Raw genomic sequence first — 21,809 nt, 5'->3', positions numbered from 1 at the left:
TCGACACTCACGCTCCGGGGATATTCCGATGCGGACTTTGCTGGGTGTCGCTTGGATCGCAAGTCTACCTTGGGTACTTGCCAGTTTCTCGGTTCGTCTTTGGTCTCTTGGTCTTCTCGCAAACAATCTAGTGTTGCTCAGTCTACCATCGAAGCTGAGTATGTTGCTGCTGCTAGCTGTTGTTCTCAGCTGCTTTGGATAATTTCCACTTTGAGAGACTTTGGTTTGGATTTTACTCGTGTACCTCTTCTTTGTGACAGCACGAGTGCCATTAGTGTAGCCAAGAACCCCGTTCTCCACTCAAAAACTAAACACATTGATGTGAGATATCATTTTCTGAGAGATCATGTTGAGAAAGGGGATATTGACCTTGGCTATGTTGCTACCCAAAACCAACTCGCGGACATTTTCACCAAACCCCTGGATCAAGCCACTTTTGCTCGTTTGCGGGGGGAGTTGGGTGTTTGCTTTCCTTTCTGAGTTGGGTTTTTGGAGTTTCTCTTGTATTATACTTGTATCATTTTTGTACAAAACATGGTAGGATAGCCACTTCTTCATGATAGCTTTGAGTTCTTAATGTATATCTTATCATGCCATCTTTTGTGATATATTGTGGTGGATGATACATATGAACATCATGTCATGCTTTACCTTAGTTCACATTTGGGTATGGCACGTTGTTCATCTGTATCATTTTAGCTTAGTTTCCATGCATTTTGTATCATATTGCATTTTGTATCATGTTGCACTAGATGAGCTTCTCCTATATATCTTGTGTACTCCCTTATGCTACTTGTGAGCTAGTGTTGTGGTTGGTGATTTTGATGCAATGTGCAATTATGCTCTTGATGATATTGTATACTTGTTGAGATAACTATTTTTGAAATTCAATGCTAAATTCTACTCTATTAACGTGCTTATCACCCATGAGTAGATGCTTGGTTATGGTTTGCCCTTGGTCGAATACTGGTTCCATATCTAGCTTATGTTTGGAATCCATGTTCTTTTCAATTGGGTCAAAGATCTAGGTATCATTGCAAATGTTTAGCCCATGATGCACACCTTGGGGAAGCATGGCTTCTTTGTGCCGCAAAGGCACTTCATGTATTTTGCTTTGTGTGAATACTGAAAAGAAATATGCTGAAAACTTCATAAATTCACCAAGTTTTTGTGCTTAATGTGATATTATTGCTTGCTTAGTTGTTACAAGATGTCTACCAAAAGAAGTAGACACTTGGTTTCAACAAGCTTTAAACATGACTTGTGATGCATATGTGGGTGTTTGAAATGATCTCTTGTTGAGAATGGATTTTCCTAGTATGAGCTCTTGATGGACTAGTCTATTCTTGCTTGGGTGATTCTTAACTAGGTGAATGCTCATATGGTGATCTTTTTATACATTGCTAAAACTTGATACTTGCTTCACCTCCACTGTTGTAACTTGATATCATCTTGTTGGCGATGCTATTGTTTCTTATGATCTATCAAGTTTTATCTCCCTAGTAGCCTTTGAGAGTGCATTGTGATATATTTGAGAAGCTTGTTAGGTTCTGCATTTCCATGGCATGCACTAAAGCATGATGGTTGCATTGTCAACAAGGGGGAGAGAAATCTACACAAACTCTTTCATCTGTCAAGGGGGAGACTTTGCATGTATGCATGTTTTCAGGGGGAGTGCATATGTTCAGGAGGAGTATTTGTGAGTTGTTGATGTGCTTATGCTCTTGTACCGGTCGCGTTGAGCTGTTTACCTCTTCTTGAGGAGCCGGTTTTTTGATTTGAGTTTAGATTTTCATGTGATTGGTGTTGAGCCCATTTTTTGCCTCTTCTTGAGGGATCACATGATTTATCTCAGTTGTGTAGAGTTGTTTCCCTTATCTTAGGGGACTGAGATTTTCTATTTTGAGTTTCTTGTTTTCTATTTCAATACTATGAATTTGTGGGGTGTTGTCAATGCACTCATCAAGGGGGAGATTGAGGACCAATGGTGGTCACCCTTGGATGATGAGTGATTGACAATGTTGTGTTGGCTTGATGTTGCTCTTAGCTTGTGATGTGCAGGTGTAGGATGCAACGTGACGGTTGACGGCGTGCGGTGAAGGTCAAGCGAAAGGTTCGTGCCGATGGACCAAGGGCGGTGAAGGATGAACGCGAGTAGGCTTGGACCGATGGACCCGAGGAGTCCGGGCGAAGTCACGGGCGGTCCACATGGTGCACGGAATGGCAAGAGAGCATGATAGGATGGAGACGGCGTCGGTCGAGTCAAGCGGGAGGCTTGGCGGAGGCTGGACACGCGTCGACATCGAGGAGGTTGCGTGGAGGCCAAGCAAAGATGGACGGTTTGGGTGGTTTGGGCCTCAAAACCACCGCGCAGGTAGGTTTCCCGGTTTGGGCCTCAAAACCGGGGGCGAGCTCGGTGCGGCTGGAGCTTCGAGAAGGAGGGCACGTGGCGTCATCGCGAAGCTTACGTCCAGGCGAAGCAAAGTCGTGAAGGCCGCGTGTCCGTCCGATGCATGGATAAAAACTTGGACCAAAATACCCCTGCGTGGGTAGTTATCTTAGTTGTAGCTGTAGGGGTAGTATAGTCTTTCGTCCTGGACTATAAATAGGGATGGGGGCTGGTTATTTCAGTACCTCTTTGCTTAGCAACTCATTATGTTTTGGGTTAGAGGCTAGTCATGTGCTTAAAGTGAGAGGAGAGAGGGAGATTAGAGAGTGATTACTCTTTTCTCTTGATTTCATCATCTTTAGTGGGTGGATGAAGGGAGGAGGCTAGTCCTATAGAAGATGTTCTCGTGATTTATCTCAAATTGTGCTAAATCTTTGATTCCCGAGTGTTTTTCTTTTTCCCCATTTTCGGAACTATTTTTGGGGAATTTTCATTCATCACGTTTGAGCCCGAATCTCGTGAGATTGGTTGAAGGGAAATGTTGCTAAGACCTTGGAGAGCATCTTTGATATGATCCCCTTCTAAATCTCTCACGGATCCGGCTTGGATTTCGAATTTCTTCCAAATCGTGTTCTTGAGTTAGGGTTTCGGTTTTCTCCAAGATTAGTGATGTATACTTGAGTTTTTCAGGATTTGCTTTATAGATCTATTTGCCCTTGGGGTATTGCATCCTTGTCTCAAGTTTCATCTTGATCTGTGAAGTATGAGAGGAGATCTTATGATTTGAAGTCTCGGCTGCTCTTCTTGTTCTTCTTGTGTTCTTGTTCTGCTCGTCTCTGTTCATTCGTAGGAATCGGAATCGTTCCACTGGGAAGGGGTAGGCAGCAGGCGCTCACGTGCGTGGAGCGAGCAGCCTGGTCAGGATCCAGCTCGCGTGTGAAAGGTGGCCCAGCTGTGCTCAGGTACTTGAGGCCCAGCGTATGCCAAGTAGGCTCGGGCGAGGCAGCAGCACGCGGCCCAGTCCAAGCCTGCTTGCTGCTCAGACCGGCCACCAGGCCAAGTGGGCCAGCGCAGGTCACCAGGAGCACCAGACCGCAAGAAAAAATCCACTAGCAGACTCCAGCACAGTGAGCACCTTCTTTTGGGTCGTTAGTTGATTCATGCCATTGCTAATTAATCTTTGTTATTTTGTTTAGCATTTTAATCTCTAGTGTCTCTTGCTAATCAGTGCTACTTGCGTTAGTTTTTTTATCACTCTTTGCTAGTCATGCCTAGCACTTAAATTAATCTTTGATTATGCATGCTTAGTTAGATAATTAGCTAGTAGTAATCTTGGTTAACCAGGTGTTGAGAAAACTTGTTGGAGTCAATTCATATCTTGCTTCCGCTATGTCTTGTGCGTCTCTTATCGTTCCTAGGGTGAGCTTGTCACGAGTTGACTTGCGTCATCTTGACGATTAAACGCACGGTGTGCTTTGGGGTTGCGTTTGGGACATAGGTCTTGTTCTCGTTGAGAATTTTTATAGGCTCTCATTCACCCCCCTCTGGTCGCTCTTTCGGTCCTTCATCGAGTATTCACTATCTATATGAATGAATAACACCATCAATTTTCAATTTATACACACGCAACATTCATTCGTGTTCAAGCATTATACTGCTGGAGACGGACTGGTGTACGAGGCCGGCGAAGAAGACTGGCACCACTTCCTCCGCAACTCGTCCATATCAAGCTCACACCTTCTCCGACCTCAACTACCTTTCGGTCATGTCGGCAAAGCCCGGCGGCAGACGGACGGTGACTTGCGCCATCACCACCCACCAGCGTTTGGGGCGCAAAAGGAGGTGGCGCTACACGGTCTCCGTTAGCGCACCGGTCGGCTTGGACGCGAAGGTCATGCCTTCCAAGTGAGCTCGAGTTCACACAGAACCATGAAGAAGCTGGCTTTCCAAGTGAGCTCTGCTACGCCGACAGGAACAGCGCGTGGCGTGGTGAAGTGATGCGTCCTGCCGGGCTCCGTTACATGCATGGTCAGGTGGGAGAAACGCACAAGGTTCGCGGCTCATTTGTGGTCATTAGTTAACGTGATTCGCAGATGGTGGTTGGGCCGGGGGATCTAGTTGATGTTTCTGTCGGCTTTTCAATTGTATCTTTTTTCATGAGTTGCGATAGAGGATCTGGATGGTTTCCTTTCATGTTTTCAATCGTTTTTCAATTTTCTGTCTGTTTTTAGTTTTCGTTACCGATCCTAATTTTATTGGCTCAAAAGGTGAGTGGAAATTGAAAAGATAATTATCATCCCCATAATAGGTAGTTGCTCTAATTTTTACAACGGTATATGCATGGTATACACTTCGATAAAGAGGTGCTGGTGGTGAAATTTTCTCAAAAGTGCATATAGAGTAGGGCGTATGCACATAAGAAGTTCTGTGCATTCATGTATGTGATATGAGCCTATGCATATTTACTATGTTTTGAAAAAGTAGAATTCGTGAACAACAGCATAATTGCACTTCTTTTTTCTTTTATGCGCTGAAGGTGATTGGCTGATTGCAATATTTGACTTTGTGCGACATCGGTAATTTACGACGCTTTCCTAATTTATTAGGACCAAGTGTACGAGGTGACATGACCTGACTTGCTAGTGGGCATGGCACATCGCCGCTGCAATTTAATTAGTGCGATGCATTATTGACTATCGGTGAGTTTTGCAACTATATATTATCCCTGTCCCATCTAAAAGCTGACACTGTCTGCACTATGAGTTGTGGACTGTGCTTAACACCTCAGCCGATAATCAACATTTTTATTGACAATGGACGCATACGGGTGAAAAGAATTCTGCTCTAGGTCATATGGCGGCCGGGTCCTCGCCGGAGGCCGGCACCCCTCTCGCCCGGCTTCCTGTCGGCGAGTGGGGGACAACGGTCAGCAATCTTTGCGTCTTCGGTGCCTCCTGGTGATGTCTGCTTCACTATGCAAGGTGGCTCGGCAGGTTTGGCTACAAGAACACCGCAAATTTCTTGTTGGGGTGATGATGTGGTTGTGCAGGAGCTACGGGCGAAAGCTCTACCCGAGTGGTGTCGGTGTTAGCAACGACGGCGTCGATTGGGCGTCATTTCCCTCCGTTAAGGCGTTTGCTGTGAGGTTCTCTGCAATGTCAATGGTCTTCTAGGTGAAAACCTTAATCCGGCTTGCCGGATGGGCGGCGACGGCGTCTATGATATCGTGTCCTTCTTGGAGGCGTCGCAGGAAGTCCTTTGGCCTGACCTTCATTACCTAAGACGGAGTTTGTTGTGCAAGAGATAGAAGATAAGTATTTCAAGTCCAGCATCAAGTTTCTAAACACACGAAAGATGTGATGGCTTGGCGACGTATGAAGACAACACAAGAAAGAAGCATGGACGACGAAGAAGAATGAAGCTGAGTCTTCTAATTATTTTCTTTGTCATAAAGTTTTCTTTCTTATGTTTTGAGCTCCTTATTGTTGAGGACTAGAGTCTAAGAATTCTTTGTAACCTTTGGCTGTATATGTCCACCATGTGGATATAGTAGGCCGGAATTTATCCTTAATCTAAAAAAAGTCATATGTTTTAGTAGAGGTGTGAGTTGGGACATTTTGGAAAGCAATTCAATGATTTGAACTAAACATGGTAGGTGGTAAGAACACCAATTTGCACCCCCTGCTTCATGACACTGCAACGTTAAATATGCACTGAGGCTCTTATATATACTAAATAACCTTTTACTCGAATCTCAGTGCAAATTCAACTGCGTAAGAATACACACACATTAAAGAAAGAAATTATATATGTTCGACACAATGCACATTCAGTTAGGTGCCGTTTAGTAGGTCTCAAAATGGCTTCACCTATGAAGAAAAAAAAGTAGCTTTACTTGTTTTTTAGTTTATTTTTACCTCAGTTTGTAAAATGGCTTCATGATATATAGTGACTTACTTCGCGCGAATAGGTGAGCTGGTGCTGATAAAAATCCTCCAACCAGACCCTTCATATACAATGTTTAGTACGCGCGCATACCCGCGAATTCGTCCCGTGGTACAGCAGACAAGCTGGGGACATGGATTGGGGCTTAAGGATCGGAGCTCTCTCAGGCACATGCTTGCAGAAAAATGGGCAAGCAAAGTTTTAACTTTTAAGCCTAGTAGACGAAGGCCAAAAGTAGGCACGTGTACCTATGGTGGGAATCTCAAAACAACACTAACGACAAGGATAGCGGATTAGCAGGTGTGGGCGCATATGTTTTCTTGATGGGGCCGGGACACTGGCTTGCTGTGTTTGTTAGTACACGTGTTATAATACGATCACGACTAAAATATGTTCTACGAATTATGGGAGGTGCTCTTCATGTGGCTGAATTGAGGGACGTTTCAGTCGACGTGTTTGAACCGAAATCGCCATTCAAAAATCCAATATGCATTTTTCATCTTAAGCTGATAAGCTCTTTATCTCGTGCGCTATGTTCTCTCTTCCTCCTTCCATGCTCACGCTCATTTCGCTGCCCAAGCAGTCTCTAATACTGTTCTCGCTGTCCACCGTCATGCCACATGCCTGTCCTTGTTCACCCCGCTTCATCTTTTTACATCTACTAGGATGTGCATGTTTAATTACTCGCCATCCGTGTTCAAGCCCCAAAAACCTACTCAGTCAGTTGAAATGTAGAAGGTGAGAGAAGGTGTGTGACACTGGATAGGGATCCTCTGCAATTGAATACTTGACAATGGATCTGATCCTGTACGTCAATGACTCAATTGCAGACACACCAACTGTAGGTGAGTCTCGTCCGATGACACTGTCAAAATGTGGGATAGCTAACAGGCGTATGAAGCCTGTCATCTAGAAAAACAAAGGTAATGGGTGTTAATGACGTCTACTACAAATAAGGCCTCTAAGTTGGGTCCCGACTAGTGTTTTTTCTTAGAGTAAAGTAAGGTCTTTAAACTTGTTCGACTATATCATTTAGGTGTCTATATTCTCATATTGCTGATTTGGCTTTGTAAACTTAGCCTCAGGTATCATTTAGATTCCTATACTCTCAGTGCAGATCCCCCTCCAAACTTGACTTCAGGTGTCATCCAGATTATATTCATATACTCTCAAAATACAATGTCATCACACCAATAAAACTATTAGGATCAATTGTTGTTCTTTTAAGCATCATTATTTTTATTACCTTCTTTTCGGATTGGTTTTGTTGTCCCTTTCAGCTTCTCTAATCAATGATGTTTATAAGTTACTGATTCTAGTTTGGTATAAGGCAACTGCAAGTTATTAAAGTTTGGACAATCTTTCAAGAATAGAGAACGGATGTCAAGCATATTAGTAAGTTATTGCCAAGTTAAAACATCACCAAGCTTTCAGGATTCGTACTCACAAATATTTTTTACAGTTCAAATTCACTTTATTTGACTATAATTAAGTTATACCTATAAAAATAAGTTTTACTAATTTAATTGGAATAGTATTAAATTTTGAGAGATGACACACCAAGCTAACTTTGGGGGGTCCAATATGCATTTTGAGAGTATAGAAACCTATATAACATCCGAGTCTAAGTTTAAGGGATAAAATTTGCAATTTGAAAAGAGGGGTCTAAATGATATAGCTAAATAAGTTTAGAATCGGTCATGCACTTTACTCCTTTTCTTATTTGAGGTCCAATGTGATCATTCTTTGCCAAAACAGAGTAAGATATGAAGCCTTCCATTGTATAAATCGTGGTCTCAACAAATTTCTATTTGAAACGAAGGTATATCTCTTGTATGTTCGAGTAAAAATAGTAAAGCATCGGAACAAAACTAGGGCACTATACATGATGCGGATCATGCATATATGGGTATCCGCAATAATTGACCCATCAGCGTCAACCAGTAATTGAGATATCTCATCAGTAACTACAAAGCCATAACGGCAATTAACTGTTCACAAGCACGTCTTGCAAGTGTAGTTCTTTGCATGATTTGCATCCGGTACGTACGTACTTAAGCTGTACATGCAGATAAGTAACCAATTAACCTAACCCCATAAACTCAGGTACAAAGAGTGTAGGCACAGCCCAGCTTAGGGGAGCCTCCTGAGCATGACCTGCGCGCCGTGCTCCGGCTGCAGCAGGCCGAGTGGGAACGGCGCGTGCGTGTAGGCCGGCGAGAGCTCGAACGCGAAGCGCTGCAGGATCATGGCGAGCCCCATCTTGGCCTCGAGCAGCGCGAAGTTCTGGCCGATGCAGGTGCGCGGGCCCCAGCCGAATGGGAAGAAGGCCGGCGCGTCCAAGGACGCCCTGGATATCCCCTCCGCGAACCTCTGCGGCCTGAACTCGCTCGCGTCGGGGCCCCACACGTCCTTGTCGTGGTGGACGCACAGCAGCGGCAGCATCAGCATCACCCCCGCCGGGTACCGGACGCCGCCGAGCTCCATGGGCTTGTACGTCTGCCGCTGCAGCGCCGCCAGCGGCGTGTACAGCCGCAGCACCTCGTACAGTACCATGGTCCCCTGCAATAATGCCACTGCAATCATTAGACGATGCGGCGCGGCTTCTCTGTGATCGATCATAATCCGATCCGCCGATGAGTAAATTAACAGCTACTGTACTTACGATTCTGAGGCGGCTGAGGCCGTCGTAGTCCGGAGTCCTCTCGCCGAAGACGTGGAGCACCTCCTCCCTGGCGCGGTCCTGCCACTCCGGGTGCATGGAGAGCACGATCATCGTCCACGTGAGCAGCACCGACGTGGTCTCCATGCCGGCGAAGTAGAACAGCTTGCACTCCCCGATCACGTCGTCGGTGGTGATGCCGGCCCTCCTCGAGTTGCCGCCGTCGCCCCTGCAGTGCTCCATGTTCGACTCCAGCAGCAGGCCGAGGAGATCGTCGCTGGTCGCGCTCCCGGTTCTCAGCGCGTTCTCCCTCTTGGCGATGATGCCCTTCAGGAGCGCTTCGATCTCCGAAGCGATCTGCTTCATCCTTCGGTTGGTTCTTGTTGGCAAGTACCTGCACGAAACGACGCTTTAGCGCTATGCACACAGTGCGAGCAACGCGAACTTCCCATCTTAAACGGGTGAAAATTAATCAGGAGTACTGGCAGTAGAAAAGAGGATCTCACAAGTATCCAGGGATGTGAAGCTTCTGCATGGCCTGGACGACGAGCTTGACCTGCTCCCCCTGGAGCTGGAAGATCCTCCTTCCTTCGAGGTAGCTGCTGCCAAACGCGGCCCGGGAGATGACATCCCCTGTCAGGTTCTGCATCTCAGGCCACACATCCACCTCGCACGGCTGTCCGTCCGCAACCAGACCCTCCCACCTCATCACCAGATCCGTGCAACACGCGGCGAAAGCCGGCAGCATCCTCTGTAAATGGAAGGAAGATCACGTCACATCCTGTATGCTCCGGGGGATTCATAATCGAGATACCATTGCGTTATTGGCAGATGTTCACTTCAGCATGCCGGCGGCCACCATACCTTGAGTTTCTCGACATGGAACGCGGGGTTGACGATCCTCCGGTGCTTGGCCCACTTCTCGCCCTCGTGGCTGCCCAGGCCGTTGTGCAGCAACCTCTGGAGCCTACCGAACTTGATCTTCTCGAAGTGGCCGAACTTGTTGGACAGCACCTCCCGCACCAGCTCAGGCTTGGTGATGGTCACCCTTGGCACCGGCCCGAACCAGGTGATGGACGTTTTCCCTGTCATTGTCAACCGTTTTCAGTCACGATTTGTTAGTGGGTCGCTTGATGTGCCACTATTTGGTTTTCTTTGGGGACAGCTGCCGCGGATAAAGGAGTACGATCGAAAACAAGCGACAGCGATAACCGATCAATGAAACGTTAATGGAAGGAAAGGAGCTCTGGTCATCTTCGGGACAAGATTAGCTCATTATCATTGGAACTGCTAGCTAGTACTAGTTTGTTGCGTGGTCCATCTACCCTGTCCTGAGTGAATGCGTTGCTATTGTCACTGGATCCTAGTATCCTGCAATATCCAATGGAAACAGGCTCTACTATATGCTAGGACATGGAAATTTCTTGCTAGCTAGTACTATTCCTTTAAAAGCTCTTTGTCCTGACTCTTGAAATATTATGTATATTTTCAGGAGAAATGTGAAAATTAGCTCAATAACTCTGAAGCGATCTGAAAGCTAGAAAATGACACCCAACACAAGGTACTAGCTATTGATAGAGAAACAACGAGTACTAGTCAACTTCAAACTTGATCATAGCAGTATTTGTTCAATTGAAGGTGTTTCCGGAGAAAAGTAAAGGGGGTGTTTGGGAGGAGGGGGCTAAATTTTAGCCCCCGTCACATCGAATGTTTGGACACTAATTAGGAGTATTAAACCTAGACTAATTACAAAACTAATTACACAACCCCTAGGCTAAATCGCGAGACGAATCTATTAAGCCTAATTAGTCCATGATTTGACAATGTGGTGCTACAATAACCATTCACTAATGATGGATGAATTAGGTTTAATAGATTCGTCTCGCGATTTAGCCTAGGGATTCTGCAATTAGTTTTGTAATTAGCTTATATTTAGTCCTCCTAATTAGTATCCGAACATTCGATGTGATAGGGCTAAAGTTTAGCCCCCTCCTCCCAAACACCCCATGAATGAAGGATTTCAGTCAAAGCAAAAGAATATTGGAATTGGTCAGTATATATCTCTCGTTAGGACTTCAACCAAAGCCCCGTTCCTACAGCTACAGATCTCGTAATGATTAGGACCAGCGACCAGGGAGGCGTGTGCAGAAAGAGGAGGCAGGAAAGCAACGTGCCGTACCGTGCTCCTTCATGGTCTGATGGAATAGCGGCATCGCCCGGGGCACCACGTCGTGGCAGCCCAGCGGCATGGGCCGGGACCTTGCCTCTCTGTTCAGCCGCTCCGTCAGCGGCGCGTCCCCGGCGAGCGAGCGGTACGCCGTACCCCGGAGCCCCTGCGCCCGCAGCGCCCGGGCCAGCCGCCGCGGCCGCCACCACGCCCACTCCAGCGCGCGCACGGCGCACCACGCCAGCGCCGCGCACAGCAACACCTGCTTCCACGGGAACGGCGCCCGCGCGTCGCCGCCGGCGACGGCGCCGAGCAGTAGCCCTATCACGCCGCCGCTGGCCCCCATGACCGGCTGGCTGGCCGTAGCTAGCGAGCGAGGAACCGGGTTCTTTTGGGCGCAGGGAATCGGAGAGCCGTGTGCGCTCGGCAGCTGACGGGGAGCGGAATGTTTTTCTTGAAGCTAGGACTAGGAGCCTATGCCAGGGCCGATGAAGCTGGAGTACGAGTGGTGTCTGCTCCCCATTCCGGGCTTTTATAAATAGAGTTGGGTTGCAGGTTGCTTTGTACGTGGTGCGCATCATTTTCGTGCTCGAGCTTTTATTCTTGGGTTCGCTCGCCGTTTCCGCGATGGTTCTACACGGACGCGCGGCCGGTGGTCTTCTCCGGGCACGCGTAGCAGCGTGAAGAAACTTGGAAGAGGGAAGGTCCGCGGCTGGGCAAAGCAAAACAACGTCACCGGGTACGGATCCTGAATTCGTGATCTTTGTGAACGAAAAATTGAACTGTCTAATTTCAGTAAAGTTCCTTCATGGTTTATCATGTTTGGAGCGCGAGGATTTTTTCAGTAGTCTCTTTTAGAATTGAGGTACTTATATTACCATGAAAAACCTACAAAATCAGTGTGTGACGGACCCACACCGTACCAAATTTGATAGTGCTAGATTGCATCAGGTGGTACGCGGTCATGCTATCATTCCCTTTGCTAATTTGATGGAGGGCTTCCTAGGATGGTCGTAGAATTCGGCTCTTGCTGACAAAACTTTCGGCACTGCTCTTCTTACGGTACACACTACAGAGTGCACGCCGAACGTCGGTACGGTAGGCTGTTTATAGCCATACAATGGCCCAGTCGAAAGCGTATGTCCGTACCAAGATATCCCCGGGAACAAAAGTGGAAACGGAGATTTATGATTCTCAAAACCACTGCAAACGTAAAGCTTGGAAACCCTCACGTGCATGGCAAGGCCGAGTGCATTGGGTACACCTAATCTTATCGTGCACCCTTGTCTCTTTCACCTGCAGCTTTTGCCTCTAAGTGCTTGACAGCGCCTGCTGCATGGATCGATCTGTTGGGACTCGGGTGCTGAACTGATTATTGGGAGCTTGATCGTGGCCGGGGACGAGCCGGGAGCAGCTGGTCCTCGTGGCCATGTGCCAGCCAGTTTTTATTCGCTTGCCGCTTTGCTGTTCTGGGATCAGGTGCCGCCGCGCAGGCGCGGACGGGGCATGGGCCGGCGTGCCAAGAAAACGCGAAATTGACTGTTTTGCGGAATTCAAAACTTTGGAACAAGCATGCGTCGGTACGGTTGCACACGTGGTACGGAGCAGTTCATCAGATTCATTGAGAGGGGAACGTTGAATTCGTTTTGAGGTGTTCGTGAGAATAGACTTTTGGATTTGTGGAAGCAACAAATCGTTGATCAATAGGCGTCAAGTAAGAAACCAGCTGATATGTGTAGACGAAATGATTTTCTCCGTGTTCACGGGCCCAGTAGTATATCTGACCGTGCTCTCTGACATGTGTATTTATTAAGCAAAAATTTCATCTGATTGCGACATTCGAAAAGATGAGCGGTAAATAAGTCAATGGCGCCTTATCTAGTAGCGCGAGTCTACTTCAACAAAAAACGCATGTGCTCTTTTTTCTGATTCGTCGATACTAAATTTTATTTAGTGAGCAGGTCAATGGGTGACTAGCATGTGGATTGTCTCGAACGTTTTGTTAGCATCAAGGTACATTATCTCATGCCTCTTGGTGAATGTTAAAGAAAGGGAGGCATTGCTGACGACCTGTGCTGAAATTGTGGACGAAGAGGCTCCTTACGGTGAGGGAGCGCGGCGTTGCATTGGCTTACAAGTCGCTGCACCTTGCAATAATGCACATCTAGAATCATCAGCATTGCTGCCAGCCGATGGTGGTGACATGTGTAGTCTCATTCCCTGCTTGTCCTATACTTTTAGCCATAGGCACAGACTCTGTATGCAGTCCCTGTCATAAAATTGTGCGCATGCATGTTTTCCTTATTCTTTAGTGCTTTGCATATATGCCTATATGATCTGTAGAGATAAGATCTGCTCATATGCTCACGCGGTCACGCCATTTCCTCATGTATTGCGCACATGGCGACAACATCTTAACAAAAATTGTTGCGACCACTAGAGAGGAGACCAATGCTCGGCCTAAAGCGACAGTTTTCTGAAGAAATCCAGATCAACACGTCACCTCCTTGTCCCTGATAGGGCTTTGTTGAGCAATAGATGATATATATCAACTGTAGGTGTTAAAATTGGGCTCAAGAGGGCGAGAGTGTTTAGTCACATGCAAAGCTTAGATGACTAGGTTCTTTGTGATGGAACTTAATTATCCAGTCGGGTTTGAGTGTTCCACTTAATACGTGTACTTTCATTTACAGCTAATTGTTCTTTAGTGGTAGGCGATATGTCCATCATCGACAGTGAGATGCATGTAATTACTCTCAAATCTCAAGATCGAGTCGACACACGTGGCAAACACAGCAAGAGATGTTTGGCCATGTGATGGCACTCATGTTCTCGTCTTAGCGGATCCCCTATATGGCTATATCTCCTCGAGGAGAGAGTTCAAGGGCTCATCTTGATGTGTTCTCTCTAGATCAAGGGCTCATCTTGATGTGTTCTCTCTAGATCATATTGAGGGCAATGTACAAATGTGGATCATGCCATATGAGACAGAGATGATCCTACTGTGTCTATTACAATATGGTACAGAGATAAACTAGATAGAGATGATCCAAGACAATATGGTCGATTACTATGATTATACCATGTCTATTACATACTACTTCACACACAAGCTCATGTACATGTACACACTCATCCTTTTGACCGTATACATGTACAACTTACTTTTATGAAATATAAACATCTATGAGAAACTAGATCGATAGATCTAAACAGAAAAAAAAACTTATTGAGACAAAGCTCTACTCATCTAAGTCATCTTTTTGCTATATCTTGTCATGTTGGCTTGATTGGGTTCATGGTCGGGGTATCTTGTGGGACTTCTTGCTTGCACCTAAGTGCCCATATCCTCAACCAATCAAAAAGAGACATGTCATGCAATTAATCTGCAAAGTTGCCAGCCCACTATCTTGATGAAAACAACAACCAATTTTAGGTGCACACTCAATCCTCACATGCGCGTACTCGTTAGCGAGCAAAAAAAACCAAACAGGTTAAGTAAAAAGGGAAATTTTCCTTACAATCGTCGGATGAAACCTAAATCCCTCATATGTCACGTTATCAGTGATTGTGAAGATCCGATGCATATGAGGGGTAAGTCATATGTCACATCAACATGAATTTTCACCTATCTACTTACACCATCCGTTGAGTAAATCCTCACCTTTATAAAACATGCTACGTATGCAATGCCATCATATACATGCATGCACACATGCTCAACCACCCTATGCACGTCCTATCTTTTATGAATGCCATCATATACATGCATGCACACGTGCTCAACCATATGCACCTCCTATCTTTATGAATACCTGCAAGAGACTAGGATAGCACATTTTAGGCTCTGTTTGGCACAGCTCCACTCCTAAACTCCAGCAACTCCATCAAAAAATTCAGCCAAACACCCTAACTCCAAAACTCCATGGAGTTGCCAACTCCATGGAGCTGTAGTGCAAATGTAAGTGGAGTTTTGGAGCACCTCTTTTGCTGCTCCAGAAACCATTCTTTTGAACCTCCTCGTGGAGTTGGTGGATAATTACCCACCAATGCCACTGCTTACATAAAAAAACGGTTCGTTCTATTTTCCTCCAAGACTCCACGCGCTCGTCTCCACCGTGCTAGTGCCGCCCGTCGCTCCCGCCGCCGACCACCGGCCGCTTCGGTCAGAGGGAGATGGAGGGATGAGGGGGGACGGAGGCGAAGGCGGCGCGGGTGGAGGAGCTCTCGTCGGCGGCGGCGCTCGTGAATGATGAGCTGCTGTTCTGTAATTGCTTCCTGCAATTCTTCAGAATCCGTTCTTCTGATATCCGTGTTGCAAGGATCAGGAGTGGTAGTGTCTAGGAGTGCACAGTTCCTCAATTTTTGTAGCCCAGTACTTACTCGGTAATTTCGATGAGTGCTAAATGCTAATCTGAATCTCTGCCCATGCTCTCTAAATGTAGTTTGGATTAAATTGCAATCTCTGCTCAGAAATATTTTGTTGTCAGTTGCCAGCATTGGTGTATCACTCGTGGGCAACGGCAGAGAGAGGAAAGAAAGGAGGAAGAAAGGAGGGGAAGATGATGACAAGTGGGGCCTGAATTGGGAGCAACAATGGCAATTAACACTGAAATCGATTTTTTTTTGGAGCTGAGAGTACCCATCTAGCCAAACACCCCATTTTATTTCTGGAGTCTTGGAGTGGAGCTGACTCTACCTGGAGTTTTGGAGTAGAGCAGCTCCACCCAGAGCTGGAGCCATGCCAAACAGAACCTTAATATTGGCTAAGTCAGAGGTGCCTTGCTTTTGACATGGACAATAATCCGAAAATGCAACATACATTTTGATTCACTAGGTCGAGAATTCAAATCCAGTTGGATAGAATCAGCTACAAAAATCCTAACCAACAATGAGATAGACTCAGTTTGTGAGATGAGTCGATTTTTCTCCTATGATACATGGTACTTAGAAAATCTACAATGTGATATCTCTGTACGAGGGATAACAATAGATTTCGAAAAAAAAAAGTGAATCCCATGCGGCATCATCAATTGGATCGGCTCCGGCACCAGAAACTTCATGCGCAAAAAGAAAAAAAAACAAAATCGGCCCATGCCAGCTGAGCTAACGAAATAGTACTGGTCAAATCTAAAATACTGGACAAGCCGCAGCCAGAGCTTGTGGTCATAATACTGGGCGCCCACGAAAGGGCCCAACAAGGAGGCTGGCGTCCTGAGTGCTCCGATTCGGACAACGGTTGTTCTCTTGATCGGAGGGAGGGGCGTGATTTCTGCCACCCAAAGGTCAACGCAGCGACGCCCCAAACCAGATATACAGGCTCAGCCATGCAGAGCTGGGCACGGGCGGTTACTCGTACAGCAGTGAAGGGCCACATCGGGCATAAGTCCATGGGCACTGGTTATGGTGCCGCCAAGAGCTATGTTAAACAGAGGCCTGTCACCACCGTCCGTGGATTCCACGGCGACACAAGTTTGGAGGACGTGAATCAGGTGATGAGGTTAGTAGCCGAGGTGCGGGCGATGGGGGTGAAGTTGGATGAGACTGCCGCGGAAAGGGCTCAGCTGGACCATGTCTGGAGTTGTATCCATGCCACCGTAGTTGGCTGCGTACTTGCTCAAATCTCGTTTCGAATCTTTGATCAAACTATCGGCGGTACTAAGGAGTAAATATTACTGTAATTTTCTTTTTTGCTACGTCTTCTTTATACTGGTTCTTGTTTTTCTTAAATATAAATTGGGTATAAGATGCCTAGAGCGTCTTTTGTTAAAAAAATGTCCATGCAATTGGTTAGCTAGCCTTTTGTTTTCTCTAATAACCAAATTAAAGTTAGATATTGTTTTCATTGTGAAGCGGAAGTGTTTACCGAATTTGGATGCACAACTACATGTGCCCGTTATGATGAGCACCGGGCATTGATTCCCTAATTTTCCCTTTTCACGGTATATATTTTTTCCAAAACAATAAACGTACAGCTTTCAGTTCAAGTAGCACGGAGTCAAGACAAAAATGCATGTACGTGTGTATAGGTGCAACTAGCAAGAACCGATGTGTCTCCACGCGTTCACTTCTCCAATGAACAGCCAAAGAGCAACCACAGAGGCGCATACTCAACTTGATTATATACTAGTCCATCAACCCGTACTCCTGCACGAATTAATATTTTTAGAAACTATTATATTTAAAAATTATTTAGAAATTAAACTCCTAGCTAATAATCAAAATTATTTACCTACTACTTTCTTATTTTTCAATACTTCAACATAATACTTATATTCAACATAATACTTATATAGATATTATATAGATACGTACCTATCAGTGATTGATTTTTAATTAATAATTACTCTATGCACTTTTTCATCCACGTTCGTACTTTTTCCATTTTGTATCACACCTCCAATCCTCCATACATTATGTTTAGCATACAAATCAATATTTTTCATCGATTCCTCACATACATGTATAAATGGTCTAAATGGTGGCACTCATCATGTATATATACTTTAACTTAGTATTTTTATATTAACAATGATATAAATAAGTAATTTAGAATCATATATTAGTTTACTTTTTGACATTTCTGTATGATGCACATGAAAGATAATTAGATTAAAATTTTGGTGTTTACTTTATGTTATTTTTAATAATGACATACATGGGTAACATAGATAAAATTTTAGACTGACATTTTAAGTTATGGTTTATAATGATGCGTATTAGTAAATTGGATGAAGATTATGGGGTTACTTTAGATTATTTTTTATAATAGCTGAGCTCGGTAATTTAGATACAGATTTAGAGCTCATTTTTGAATATTTTCAAAATGACAGTGGTGGGTAACTTTTTAGAAAATATAATAGATCAATGGCTATGATTATTAGAGTTTACAGGATTGGTGCTTGATGTTTTTAATTTTTATGAGAATTTGTCTCTTTTTTCTAGCTTGCCTCGTGGGAACTAATGCGGAGTCTCCAATGAAAAAAATAAGAGTACATTGCTACAAAACTATTACCATAAGCTACCTCTCATTTGTTAAATATTCGAACACAATACTTATGTAGATATATACTTAATATCTTCATCCAATTGTGATAGATTTTAGTTAGTTATTACTCTATAATATTTTCATCCACATTTATAATCTTTAACTTTTCACTTTGCATCGCGGGTATGCGCTTGAATTTGTTTAATGAATCCTAAGTTTGAGAAACAATTTTAGCATATAAATTTATATTCTCATCACTTTATATCCTTATAAATTGTAACACACATCATACGTAAAGACCTTAATTATTATATCATATACCGATAGTGTAAGATATAGACGATTTAGAATCATATATTGCTGTATATTTTTAATTAAGGTTATTTGATTAAAATGTAGGGTTACATCATGTTATTTTTAATAATGGCATGTGTGGGTAATATAGACGCAAATTTAAGGGTTTACTTTTTTTAAGTAATAGTGGTAGGAAATTCAGTTGCAAATTAGAGGGTTATTTTAAATATTGTTTATAATGGCATAAGTGGCTAATTTTGATGAAGATTAGAGGTTGCTTTAGTTTATTTTATATAATGGAATAGGTGGGTAATTTATATATAGATTTAGTGGGTTACTTTAGGCTATTTTTATAATGGCATAGGTGGGTAATTTTTTACAAAACATAAGAGATCTAATGACTATGATGATTTTAATCTATCGATTGATGGTCGGATATTTTGCTTTTTTTAAGAATTTTTAGGATTTCTCTCTTTGTCTAGAGTATCTACCTAAGAATCCTAGATGGCTTCATCTGGACGGTTCAAAACGAGCCTCCAATTAGTAATAGTAAGATTGGTACAACAGCTACCAAAGCTATTGGCGATAATAAGATTGATAGTAACAGTAATCATCAATATGTCTGCAATAGAGAACTAGTCGGCCAAAGATTAATTAAATATTTCGGTAGTAGTAGATGCAAACGGAAAACCTTGAAGCTCTCCACCCGTCTGCTAAGCAGCCACGATCAGAAAATATAAATTCTAGCGGAATTTGATGCATACCTAGAAAATATATTTTTGATCACGCATGAGCACGACCTCGACGAATCAGCATCAACAATCTTCAATGGATAATGGGGGGAGCACCCTCTATTGTTTAGTTTTTTGAGCTAACAGTGAGTGACAGGAATCAATCTGAAGCTTGAATGGCCCAATATGTTACAAAGTGACCAAGTTTCACAAGATACTGACAAACCATTGCTAAGATATTAATTTATTTCCAATGCACATAGCTACGGTATAGCTTTATTACATCAACAGGTAACATTGCAAGTAATTGTAAACAAGTAACTGATTGCCGTATCAGATCACCCTAATAAGCTTAATCTGTGCACCATGCATCGGACGTAACGTCATCACCGTATGTGGCGCATGAGTATAGGATTGCGCGAGCTCAAACTCAAATCGCTGAAGGATCATGCACAACGCCATCTTGGCCTCAAGAAGCGCAAAGTTTTGACCGATGCATGTGCGAGGTCCCCAGCCAAACGGTAGGAACGCACTTGGGTCCTTGGACGCCTTCGAAATCCCCTCAGCGAACCTCTCTGGTTTGAAATCGTGGGCGTCACTTCCCCAGATGTCAGGGTCGTGGTGGATAAAAAGAATAGGGATCTCAATGAATGCACTAGCTGGATACGTGACATTTCCAATCTTCATCTCCTTGTAGGTTCTCCGGCTGAACACGACGGCCGGCGGGTATAATCGGAGAACCTCGTACAGGATCATGTTCACCTGCAATTAAAATTAAATACGCAAAGATATAGAGCAAGACTATTCATGCCTTTACATTTTACCATTGATGCATCGTGAAATAGGGAATTACTTCTCCATTCTAAATTGTAGGTTGTTTTGATTTTTATAGGTGTATAGTTTTTGCTACGCACTTAGATATAACTAATATATGTCTAGATGTATAATAATATTAATCTAGAAAAATTAAAATGAACTACAATTTGAAATGTAAGGAGTAGTGACTTGTTTCAAGAACTCACCGTTTTGAGCCGGCTTAATCCCTCGTATTCTGGTTTAGTCCTCCCGAACAGGCCAATAACTTCTCCCTTGCACGGTCTTGCCACTCTCGGTGCATGCTTAGCAAGACCATTGTCCATGTCATTAACACTGACGTTGTCTCCATCCCAGCAAGGTAGAACACCTTGCACTCCTCAATGACATCTTCGATTGTCATTCCCAGGCTGGACTGGCCATTCTCGTCTGTGTCTCTCATGTTTGACTCCAGCAATATGCCCAGCAAGTCATCTTTGGTGGGTTCACCTTCTTTCATGGCTTGAATTCTTTTCCCAATCAACCCTCGTAAAATTGAGTTGACCTCTTTCTGGATTTGGCGCATTCTTCTGTTGTTTTTGGTTGGCAAGTTCCTGCAGAAAACACGAAAAAGGCCCACAACATTAACAGGCGTGTAACTAAAGAAGAAGAGAACCAGAGCAACCACAGCAGAGTAACTTACATGTAACCAGGAATGGCAATCTTCTGAATGGCAGCTACGAAGCGCTCAGCTTGCTCGGACTGGAGCTGGAAAAGCCTTCTTCCTTCATGGTAGCTGCTGCCGAATGCTGTGCGGGAAATGACATCTCCGGTGAGGGCCTGGAGCTCTGACCAGACGTCCAGCTCGCACGAACCATCAGAGTCAAGGGACTGCTCCCATTTGTCGACAAGCTCTTCGCAACACGCGGAAAACGCCGGCAGCATGAGCTGCAGAGGTCATACGCTCCAACGATCAATCACAATTTAACTCAATCTTCGAAAGCTATTACGCACTGGTAACTGTAAAATTGAAACTTGATATATACAGTACCTTTAGCTTCTCGAGATGGAAGGCAGGGTTGAGGATCCTCCTGTGCTTGACCCATTTCTCGCCCTCGTGGCTCGTGAGTCCGTCGGAGATCAGCTTCGTCAAGGCCGGGAACTGGGGCTTCTCGAAGTGGCCGAACTTGTTGGAGAGCAAGTCCTTGACCAGCGCCGGATCAGTGATGGTCACGTTGGGAATCGGCCCGAACCAAGAGAAGCACGTCTTGCCGTTCTCCCGGACGTTGTTATAGAGGAACGGCGTGACGCGGGGGACGATGTCGTGGCACCCCAGCGGCAGCGGACTGGCCCAGGCCTCCTCGTTGAGCCGGCCGAACTCCTTGACGTCGCCGGTGAGGAAGCGGTACGTCGTGCCCCGGAGGCCCTGCGCGCGCAGAGCTCGCTCGAGCCGCCGCGGCTGCCACCATAGCTTGTTCAGCAGCCGGCCGCCCTGCCACAGCAGCACAAAGCCTGCAGGGACGCCGTAGACCAGGAGGCTGCGTGGTACCGAGGCCACAGCTGCGAACAAGGCTCCAAGAACCATTGCTGACGATGATTGCAAAATAAAGTGGACCTTGACTATATAAGGATATGCTTGGTACGGCACTTGGGGTCAGGTTGTTCTATATATAGAGAGGTTTGAAATGACTGAATGATTGTTATCCCTTGCTCATTTGTTTAAGGTTTCTTGGAGTGTAAGACTTGCTCTGCACTCTGGTCAAAACGAGCGGCGGAGCTTAACACGATGCACGATATGAACTTGGTGGAGAAGAAATTCCGACAGGCAGCGACACTATGTG

The 21,809-nt window shown here is 44.9% G+C and overlaps 1 protein-coding gene, 1 long non-coding RNA gene and 1 pseudogene across 2 annotated transcripts; 1 reads left to right on the top strand and 2 right to left on the bottom strand.

Annotated features, from left to right (window-relative positions):
* The first annotated feature begins 2,651 nt into the window (after nt 1-2,651).
* On the top strand, nt 2,652-5,986 carry LOC117855706 (uncharacterized). The gene is made up of 2 exons (XR_004640556.2): nt 2,652-3,516; nt 4,037-5,986. It is a non-coding gene; the product is annotated as an uncharacterized lncRNA (long non-coding RNA).
* A 2,234-nt stretch (nt 5,987-8,220) lies between these two features.
* On the bottom strand, nt 8,221-11,695 carry LOC117858898 (cytochrome P450 CYP72A616). Its single transcript, XM_034742054.2, has 5 exons — nt 11,176-11,695; nt 9,861-10,081; nt 9,503-9,747; nt 9,000-9,390; nt 8,221-8,896 (listed from the first exon to the last, which is right to left on the bottom strand). Exons 1-5 carry the CDS (start codon nt 11,507-11,509, stop codon nt 8,468-8,470), a joined length of 1,620 nt encoding a protein of 539 aa, XP_034597945.1. The 5' UTR covers nt 11,510-11,695; the 3' UTR covers nt 8,221-8,467.
* Nucleotides 11,696-19,391: 7,696 nt separating this feature from the next.
* Nucleotides 19,392-21,595, bottom strand: LOC117855554 (cytochrome P450 CYP72A616-like; annotated as a pseudogene).
* Between the last annotated feature and the right edge of the window lie 214 nt (nt 21,596-21,809).

The sequence above is a fragment of the Setaria viridis genome, chromosome 5 (genome assembly GCF_005286985.2).
Source record: "Setaria viridis chromosome 5, Setaria_viridis_v4.0, whole genome shotgun sequence".
In the NCBI taxonomy this organism is placed as follows: domain Eukaryota; kingdom Viridiplantae; phylum Streptophyta; class Magnoliopsida; order Poales; family Poaceae; genus Setaria; species Setaria viridis.
This window is presented reverse-complemented; position numbering and strand designations above follow the sequence as displayed.

Bases quoted from the DNA above. Each gene is read 5' to 3' on its own strand.
- LOC117858898 (XM_034742054.2), bottom strand. From the start codon at position 11,509: ATGGGGGCCAGCGGCGGCGTGATAGGGCTACTGCTCGGCGCCGTCGCC. The intron at 9,748-9,860 runs GTATGGTGGCCG...TTCCATTTACAG, and splicing joins TCCATGTCGAGAAACTCAAG to AGGATGCTGCCGGCTTTCGC. The intron at 8,897-8,999 runs GTAAGTACAGTA...GCATTATTGCAG, and splicing joins GCCTCAGCCGCCTCAGAATC to GGGACCATGGTACTGTACGA.